This window comes from Halichoerus grypus, chromosome 8, assembly GCF_964656455.1.
Source record: "Halichoerus grypus chromosome 8, mHalGry1.hap1.1, whole genome shotgun sequence".
Taxonomy (NCBI): domain Eukaryota; kingdom Metazoa; phylum Chordata; class Mammalia; order Carnivora; family Phocidae; genus Halichoerus; species Halichoerus grypus.
Window position 1 is genome coordinate 87,733,941 of NC_135719.1, and position 10,732 is coordinate 87,744,672.

The window sequence follows — 10,732 nt, forward strand, 5'->3', positions numbered from 1 at the left end:
AATCATTTGCTTAATATATTTGCTGTCAATATCAGAGGTCTAAATGTCACCTCTTTAGAAAGTTTAAGGCACACATACAAGTATTATTGTATTGTATTAATGTCTAAATATTTTCCTACCTGGGCTGGTTCACCCCGTCCTTAGGCAACCTGGTGGTTCCCAGCTTCCAGGAGGTCACCATATTGATGCCAAACTTAGTGCAGACACCCAGTTGGCATAGCACACAGCAGCCTAGAACTCCTGTGCTCAAGCGATCCTCCTGCCTCAGCCTCCTGAGTACCTGGGACTACAGGTGTACGCCACTGTACGTAGTAAAATAAGTAACTTTCAAAATCATAACATTTAAATAAGACTAGAATTAGAACTTAGTATCATGTCAGGTATTTATTTATTCAGCCGAAGTTAGGATTTTTAACTATATGTAGCTTTGCGAAGGAGTTTTTAGAAAAACACGCAAAGCTAACATTAGTAGCTAAGCATGATGGAAGGAAGTACTTTTTTGTTAAAAGTAGTATCGTTAGGGGCGCCTGGGTGGCTCAGTCGGTCAAGCGTCTGGCTGACTCTTGGTTTTGACTCAGGCCATGATCTTGGGGTCCTGGGATCCAGCCCCACGTGGGTCTCCATGCTCAGCAGGGAATCTGCTTGAGATTCTCTCACTCTCCCTCTGTCTCCCCCCGCATCTCCCCACCTACCCCACTCCCCGCACATGCACCCACGCGTACACTCTTTTTTTAAAAAAAATAGTATCAAGTTAAAACTTAGAAGGTAAAGAGAATTTCTGTGAAAATACTTGATAACTAGATTTATAGATGAAGTGGAATATGAAGTACTATTCAAAAAGTGAAGAATTGCTGTTTTAAGATATCACTTGTGTTAACTGAAAACTTGTTACAGATGTTTTTTAATATTTTCAGTATCAAAAATGTTCACATTAATTTTAAAACTTTTAATATGTAGGTTTCCAAAGATGTTATACCAGGGAAGTTTGATTCCTTGTTCCATGCTTTAACATCATATTCTAAAAGAATAACATCAGCATTGCCATTCCAGGCAGGAACAAGGAATCAACCTGTTACACAAAGGCATATTTCTGAAGGATTGTCTTACTTCCAAAAGACTTCGGTTTTCCTGCAACCTGGGTTAATGAATTAGGGGGTGTGTGTGAAGAAAGAAAAAGCAAAGCCTTGTCCACATTGGAGCATTGTAATGTTTTACGATGAGAAAAATTTATACTTGATGTGGAAAGATGATCCATGGACGTTGCTCCAAACAAGATTATTTTGAGTACATTAATTTCAATTACAGATGGAGAAATTGAGGCAGAGACAATTGATTTAGTCCATACAATTGCCTGGAGGTCTTAATAAGACATAGGTTGCTAGGCCTCATGCTCAGAGGTTCTGATTCTGTTTACTTGCTGTTATGGCTCAAGAATTTCCACTTCTGAGGCACCTGGCTGGCTTAGTCAGTGGAGTATGCAACTCTTGATCTCAGGATTGTAGGTTCGAGTCTCACGTGGGTGTAGAGATTACTTAAATATAAAGTCTTGGGGGAAAATTTTGCATTTCTAACAAGTGTCCAGATGCTGTTGCTGCTGCTAGTTTCGAACCACACTTTGAGAATTATTGCTATAGAATTGTGAATTGTGTTTATAATATTGACTCTACTGTTAACTAACTTTATGATTAGAAATACATTGTGAAATCTCTTGAAACTATGGTTCTCTCATAGAGTAAGCAGAAATTACATTTGTTCTGTTTTTAAAGGATCTAGTAAACTTGAAATGCCTTGGAGCAACTGTTTGCTATAGCCATTGGCCAGGAGGGTGAGATTCTGAGCTTCTCTCTTACATCTGAATCCACTGAATTGATCAAATTTGAGAGAATGATCTATCGACATTCTCATAGATCTTTTATGATATTAGATTTTAATTGGTAGGAAATTGGGGAGTCAAGAATTTAGAAACAAATAGCTTTTTGGTTCTGGTGGCAGCTGCTGTCCGTTTTTGGGTGGGAGTTGGGGAAGAATTTCCTTTTTAACTAATTTTTTATTTTTTATTGGCTAAATAACTGCTGTGTCATGTAAAGTACTTTAGAGTACTTAACCTCTCTGTTTAAATTCATATCTTATAGGCAAACCAGTAAATTTAGAAGAGACGTTTCAACGATAATGATGGAATTAGGATTTCAAATTAAAAAAAAAACTAAAAGATTATGGATTAATAAAGCCAATATCTGGAATAGTGCCTTAGATGGATTCAGAAATCAAAACTTTAATCCTTCATACACAATTGAAGTAGCATATATCAATGAAAATGATAATTTTGGAAGAGAGCATCCTGGATCAAAGCAAGAATTCCTAAGTCTCTTAATGCAGCATCTTGAGAATTCACCAATATTTGAAGGGTCCTTGTCAAAGAATTTGTCTCTAAATTCTCAAGGTAATTTTATTTATTACTGTATCTGCTGAATATACCATGTGAAAGAGATAGCTGGTTAGAATTAATATTCAGTCCCTGTGGTCGAAATGTATAGTTCACTTTGTTGTAAAATACTGATTGAATCACAGAAGAGTAGAGAAAGGGGAGTGATGTTCTTTAAATTTTGTAGTGAAACTTTTTATTTAAGAATATACTTAATTTGTTTTAGCAATATCTTCCTTAATTTATAATTAAGTGTAACTTCTTAAAAATGTACTTTATATTCATTCTAATTTCCTTTGAATAGAGTGGCCAAATAGAATGGATGATTATTTGAGCCCTTCTTGTTCACATATTTGAAATTTGCAGATCGGATGTTTCTTCACAGCCTAGGATTTTTATCACATAATTTTCTGGTCCACATCTGACAGATTTTTTTAATGTACTTTTGCTTTCAAGAATTTTTCATGCACACTTATGTATATGATACTTTTCTATCTTCTGATGATGAATTAAAACATGAATTTCAAAAGAGTGATTAATTCTAGCATTCTTTTTTAGGAGCTTTTATACCACTTTTGCTGTAATAGGAAATTCAAAAGAGTGAGAAGACTTAACTTCATTCCATTTGAATTTTCTCTTATATTTTCCCTAGAACTTCCTTACTGTTGCCTGAAGCATCATTAAAATAACTGAGAAACTACCAAGGTTTATTTGTACACACTGTTTAACTCTAAACTCCCAAAAAAAAAATCACTCCAAATAATCAGTAATGTTAACTCAAGACAGTTTTGGTACAGTGGATAAATGCATAAATTCACAAAATCTGAATTCAGTTTTGTACACATCTATTTCAGTTGCTTTATATCCTTAGATTAATTATGCAACCTCTCTGGAATTCATTTAACAGATAGAGAAACTGTGACTGCTAATACGTAGCATATGAGGTTATTGTTGAGATTTTATTATTAGTTCATGTATTGATAATGTTACTTAATAATTTGCTCTTTATTAAGAGAAATAAAGGAAAATATACATATCTTTTTGATTTATCAAAGCTAAAACATTTATTTTTAAGTTTTTATTTTAATTCAAGTTAACATACAGTGTTATATTAGTTTCAGGTGTACAGTATAGTAATTCAGCACTTCCATACATCACCCTGTGCTCATCACGACAAGTGCACTCCTTAATCACCATCACCTATTTCACCCATCCCCCCACCATTCTCCCCTCTGGTAACCATCAGTTCTCTATAATTAAGAGTCTGTGTCTTGATTTGTGTGTGTGTGTGTCTCTCTCTTATTTTTTTCCCTTTGCTTGTTTGTTTTGTTTCTTAAATTCCACATATGCGTGAAATCACACAGTATTTGTCTTTCTCTGACTTATTTTGCTTAGTAGCTGAAACATTTTAAATGACAATTTAAAAAATATTGAAAGTTATGATGACATGGTAAGATAGCATATACTCTTGGGAGTAAATTTGTGCCATTTTGGAAAATAATTTAGCCCTATTTATCAACAACCTCCTTTGAACTACTATACTAATCAAATAATCAAAGATATATAAAAAAGAATATGGAAATAGATATTGATTTAATATTGTTTCTCATATTTTTGAAATTATGACCTAGCCAAGGTAGCCAGTAATAAGATGGTTTCCATTGCAGCACATCTATAAATTAGTTTTAATCAGTCATTAACTGTAGATTTGAATAATTGTGTATAACATAGAAAAAGTTTACAATAATATTGTAAGTAAAAAAAAAAAGCAAAAGTCAAACTATTTGTACACTAATACACATACTAGAAATACACATCAAAGTGTGCACACTGGTTATTGTGATTGAATTATATGTGATTTTTATTAAAGATTTTCTGTATTTACATCTTTTCTATTATGTTATTTTGTATTCAGAAAAATATACTTAGGTGAGATCTGTATTTTATACATGATTCTAGTTTCTGTAAATTATTTTACATTTGTCTAAGTCTTAGTTTTTTGGGATTTTTAATTTACTGTATATGTATTCATTATATATGGTTATCTTATAATAAAAGAATTATATTTGATGTATTTTTATCTGTATCTACAGCTCTGAAAGAAAATCTTTACTACGAAGCTGGCAAAATCCTTGCCATTTCTTTGGTTCATGGTGGTCCTTCACCTGGTTTCTTTTCTAAAACCTTGTTTAACTGCCTTGTTTATGGACCAGAAAATACCCAACCAATTTTAGATGATGTTTCAGACTTTGACGTGGCACAAATTATAATCAGGGTAAGAAATGTGCTTGTTTATTAAAATACAGACTACATTCTAGTTATATTTGAACGTAAATGCTGGATCTACAATAGAATAATACTCTTTGTGCAGTAGTCAAGAGGCATCAATATTTTTGTTTACCAGCAGAGTTCACAAACAATTAAGAGATAGATGTTAAGGTTAGACAACTAGAGATCAAAGGGCCAGGTGTAATGTTGATATAACTAATTAGATAATGTGACTTTGGTCTGTGGTCAAAGTGGTTTGTTAACACTTCTCAGAATTAGATGGATTTATCTACCCTGCCAGAGACAATATAAGGCAGGTTCTTATTGTCTGCTAGATTTCAGATGAAAGTGCACTTTCTACAGGCAGGTGGATCTGCAAAGAGGAAGGACTTGGCTTACCAGTCAAAAAACTTAAGTCTGACTCCTACAGGGAGATAAGTATGATAGGTGGAGAGAAGGACCAGGCTGAACTTCTTCTTTATGGAAGCAAGTGAGGAGACTCAATGTTTCCACCTAAAAATAGTTACCATTTATTAAGCCCTGTACTACATATTACCTGTACAAACTCAATTTAGTTATCATAATGCCCTATAAGTATTATTGCCTACATGTTACTGATTTGGAAACTAATTGAGACAATGAAAGTCATCCAACTTTTTTTCCTTTAACCTTCTTCCTGCTTAACCTTCTTAACCTTCTTCCTGCTATCCATTGTCTCCATTAATAGGCAGGATAGTTTAATGGTTAAAAGCAAATGCTCAGAAGTCAGATTTTAGTTTGAAATAACTGCTATAAGCTGTGTGACCTTGGGCATGTTAGTTAATCTTGGTAAGCCTCAGTTTCAAAATCACAAAGTAAACAACATGGAAGTGTGTCCTTTTATTTGGCCCAAGGTGTCTCATCCTAAAATGGTAGTTTGTTTTTTTTTTTTAAAGATTTATTTATTTATTTATTTGACAGAGACACAGCTAGAGAGGGAACATAAGCAGGGGGAGTAGGAGAGGGAGAAGCAGGCTTCCCGCGGGGCAGGGAGCCCAATGCGGGGCTTGATCCCAGGACCCTGGGATCATGACCTGAGCTAAAGGCAGATGCTTAACTGACTGAGCTACCCAGGTGCCCCCTAAAATGGTAGTTTAAATTGATCCTTTAACTGAACTGATTTTTCCTTTTCTCCTCTTTACCAAAACGTGTACTTTAGTAGAACTTCATTGTCTCAGCTTCCTCTATCCTACCCATTTCTCAACTTCTTATAGTCAGACTTCTGTTCCCACAGAACATTCTCCCAAGTTAGCTAGTTTGTAGCTGATTCCAGGGATCTAAATCACCACATGCAAAGGCCTTTCTTTCCTAATTCCTCATATCCTCCTTTTATAATCACCACTGTCTTTGAGTTTATCTCTTCTGTTTTCTTTAATATTGCATTTCTTCCTACCCCTGAAACTTGGGTATTATTCCATGTTATCCTAACAGTCCTCCCTCTGTACTATTTGGAAAACTTCTTCTTACCCATAACCTTTCTGAATGATTCCCAGACCTGTGTTTTTGAGCCACCAGTCTTTTATATCCAGATAGGGTCTGAGTCTTCCTAACACACTGAGCCCAACATGTTTAATAAGACAACTGTTTTTTCCCCAGAATTTTTTTTTTTTTTTCCTGATTTTTCTTTTCAAAAGATTTCTTATTTCCATGCCTTTCTGGAGAAAGGGCCATTTTCATTCTTCCATATTGCATTTATCAGTATGTGTCAAGTCATCTTATCTCTAAAAGTGAAGTTTATCTTCAGCATTTCCCTCTTCTTTCTTTTTTTTTTTTTAAAGATTTTATTTATTTATTTGACAGAGAGAGAGACAGCGAGAGAGGGAACACAAGCAGGGGGAGTGGGAGAGGGAGAAGCAGGCTTCCCGTGGAGCAGGGAGCCCGATGCGGGGCTAGATCCCAGCTGGGATCATGACCTGAGCCAAAGGCAGATGCTTAACGACTGAGCCACCCAGGTGCCCCTTCCCTCTTATTTCTAATGTATTTACTATACCAAACTGAAATTATTTCTGGGTTCAAACAATTAGGATATTATTCTAATATTCAGGATGATTCTTTTAAAAGTATAGTTTTGATAACATTGCTTTCTTCCTCAGGAATCTTCAATGGCTTCTCATTGCCTAGTGAACAAAGTTCAAGCTATTCATTAGAGTATTTAAGACTTCCAACTCCTCTCATCGCTTTATTTCTGTTTCTGTGCTCCTATCCAATGTTTGTTTGTTCATTTAGTCAACAAATAACTATGTACCTCATATTGTTTCATCGTTGAAGATATAGTAGTGAACTAAAGTCCCTGCCTCCTTGAAATTTACATTTTAGAGGAAACAGAGAAGATAAATATATAATATACTGTCGTGTAATAAAATGTATTGTAAAAATAAATAAAAAAGAATAAGAGAAAGGAGATAATGTTTGGGGTATAATAAGTTGGAGCTTAGGCTAAGCTTCTGTAACAGAGACCCCAACAGATATTTTATTTCTCTAAAATTTGTTATCTAGATTTTAGTGTAGGGATTGGCAAATTATGGCTGTAGGCCAAGTCTGGCCTGCTGCCTCTGTTGTTGTAAATAAAGTTTTATTGGAACACAGCCATACCCATTTCCCATTTGTTATGTGTCTATGACTGCTTTTACACTATAGTGGAAGAGTTGAGTAGTTGTGACAGACACGCTATAGCCCACATATCATAAGATGCTGTCTGGCCTTTCAGATGGCTTGTATTTTAGCAGTGTGGTTATGATATACCAAGTCATCTAGGGAATTGGATTCCTTCCTCTCATTGTGTAATCACTTAGGATATCGTCTTCATCTACATGAAGCTTGCTCTTAAGGGAGGAAATGGAAGTAGAGTTTAGGGAAGTTTGACACATTTTCACTCACATTCCTTTGGATAGCTCTCAATCACATATAGCCACATTTAGCTGCAAGGAAAGTTTGGCTATCAGCTAAAACTCAGGGTAGTGGGTTTGGGAGCAAAGGTAATATGTACCTAACTATTAGTCTCTGACAGTGTGTGAAGGTAATATTTTGAACAGGGTAGTTGAAAAACTTCTGGAATTTCAGCAGAGATCTGAAGTGAATGAGGGAAATCATATAAATCACTGGAAAAAGTTTTTTGGAAGGAAGAGATAAAAAGGAAATTTTGTATTCAAATGAACCATTGACTGCTTCCTATTTTTAATCTTTCTTTCCCTGTGTAACTTTGTTAAAGAGCTAACCTGTGTGGAAGTGTCTGGCACATAAATGGTCAGGTGTTCCTTTGTTTATACTGTTTCCTGAACTACTCTTTTGATTCTATCCCTGTTTTAAGTCCCTCATTAAGTCTTTAAAGCCAGATAGCTGATATTCTTTCTCTTTCATGAAATCTCAGGTTATTTCTCTTGCCTCTCTAGTGCTATGTAACTGTTCTGTGTCAGTTATTACCTCTTATGTAAATAATTTCCTGTATTAAAGTGGCAGTTTACTGTAGGCTTCTTGAAGGCAGAAATTGACACTATTTATTAAACTGGATTGTCCTTTGTTCTAGAAAAATAATTCTTGATATACTTTTACTCCACGGTGGTGTTCTCCAGAATTGATTATAAAGTAGTAAGTGTCATTTGAAATGTGAATATTATTCACAAGTGAGTGAGTAAACTGGGTATATTTTCTTCTTTGTTATAGGTAAATACTGCAACAAATGTGGCTGACTTAAACTCAATAGTAAATGAATGCTATAACTACCTAGAGCTTATTGGATGTCTAAGACTTATAACTTCATTAAGTGATAAATATATGTTGGCAAAAGACATACTAGTTTACCATGTAATTAAGAGAGTCCAAGCACCCTTTGAAAGGTAAGTTGTTTATATGTGATTCTCTCAAATTACATGTTTAAAGTGATTGTCTTATAACATGAGATATATCTGATAAAAATTTAAATGCTATTTTAAAATAATGCTTTAAAACTGATGTCTTAAGGATGATTACCGCTCTAACTGTTTTATACAGAACTGCATAAATGTATGATGCTTGGGTAGGAAAAGTAATCATTATCTCAACTTACAATTTTTCTAAATCAAAAAAATTTTTAAATTCTTAGCATGTAAGCCAACTATTCCATTTCTACTCACTCATTTAATAACTATTTATTGAGTACCTGTTGTCTGCTAGGTAATAGGTAATCAGTCAACCTGTGGCCAGTCTTGTTCATCTAGCCTGCCTTTATTATTGACTCCAGGATTCTCTTCTATCTTTTTTTTTTTTAATTTTTAAAAAAATATTTATTTATTTTAGAGAGAAAGCAAGCACTCATGGGGGGAGGGGCAGAGGGATAGAATGCTCAAGCACACTCCCCGCCGAGCATGGAGCCCTCCGTGGGGCTCGATCCCACAACCAATGAGATCATGACCTGAGCCGAAACCAAGAGTTGGATGCTTAACCAACTGAGCCACACAGGCGCCCTGACTCCAGGATTATTTTCAAGCAAATTCCAGACATAATACCATCTCAGAAGTGATCATTTTAAAAAAAAATTTCAGTATCATTAACCCATAGATTTAAATATATTTGATGTGTTCACAACCATTCACTTCTTAATCTTCCTGGAGTTCTCAGTGTCTCCATGTTTGGCCATTGTAAATGTTCTTACGTTGTTTCTTTTGAGTTCTTTTTGAGGTGACCTCAATGATCTTTTATAGCTTTCTTGGTATATGGTATATAGCAAGGTATTTCAGGCTCATTTTGTGCATTTTGGACTGAGGAATCTTTGTGTCTTTGAATGGGGAATGATATTTCCAAACTACAATCTGGATGGTAGGGATGCTTATTTTTGCCAGATTGGTCATTGTTTCTAGGCCTTTTCAGTGGACCCAAACTAGGACATAAAGGGTTTTGGTTTGGTTTTGGTTTCAGTTTTTTAAGGTAAAATACGTCTTGCATTTTACTGATACTTCAAATTCACTACTACAAGATTTTTTAACCTTTTCTTTGTCCCATGTTGAGAATCTCCGTTATCAACTTATGAACAACACAGGAGAATTAGAGTATGAAATAATTACTTACTTGATTTATTCCACATTTCATAAACAATAGTCTCAAGTAACATTACCAACATTATCACCAATAACATATTATTATTGAAAACAGGTTAACATTATTTTTCTAGGGCTGTGTAGTCAAATTACTGTATTTTAAAGACATTTGGAATATTCATTCTGTGTTATATTACCAACTGTATATACATTTTATTTTCATTTTTTATTTTATTTTTAGTGATTTTTAAAAATTTCATTTTTTTTAAAGTTCTGTAAAATATTTGCATGGTTCCAAACTCAAATTATAATGAAAGTATATCAAAAGAACTCAGCTCTATGATACAGATTGCATTCAAAGAAGTATAGCTTTCATCCTTATCACATCTACTTTTCACCCCCTTATGAAGTCATCATTTCAGTTGCTTTTATTGTTTACTCTCCTATTATTTGTCAGTTTTTTAAATGATAGCAGATAAATACATGTGTGCATATGTACTAATTTCTTTTATTAGATAAATAGTAACATACCATCCACTCTTTCCAGTCATTTTTTAAAATTGGCAATATATACTGGCGGTTACTCCATAGTAGTAAATACTTCTATTTTTAGAATCTATATCACATGGCCTTTTCCTCTGTGTGTGTGTCTTATAAAGACACTTGTCATTGGATTTTGGGCCAGCCCAAGTAATCTAGATAGGATGATCTCAAGATCTTTAATTATATCTGCTTAGAATCTTTTTCCAAATAAGATCACATTCATAGGTTCCAGGAAATAGGATGTAGACTTACTGGCAGGGGTTGGGGGGCTAGGACTCCAGTCTACCTCAGGATAAATGACAGTATTGGGGTTTATTTCTGGCACATGCCTAGAGCTACAACATGGAAAATGAACTTGGGAATTTGCACACCTGGTAAAGCAGTTCCTCTGCAGGTAGTTTGTAATAGGGTGGTAAAGGGGTATATAGAGAAATGAGCAGATAAAAGGGAT

At 34.6% G+C, this 10,732-nt stretch overlaps 1 protein-coding gene across 5 annotated transcripts in view; it reads left to right on the plus strand.

The window, feature by feature from the left end:
- The window catches only part of G2E3 (G2/M-phase specific E3 ubiquitin protein ligase), a 60,548-nt gene that overhangs the window by 43,857 nt on the left and 5,959 nt on the right, over window positions 1-10,732 (plus strand). For all 5 annotated transcript variants that reach the window (XM_036093125.2, XM_036093127.2, XM_036093124.2 and 2 more), the window contains 3 exons: window positions 2,133-2,440; window positions 4,516-4,697; window positions 8,390-8,562. In XM_036093125.2, the coding sequence (XP_035949018.1) occupies window positions 2,133-2,440; window positions 4,516-4,697; window positions 8,390-8,562 (663 nt within the window). The remainder of the gene's footprint in view (window positions 1-2,132; window positions 2,441-4,515; window positions 4,698-8,389; window positions 8,563-10,732) is intronic.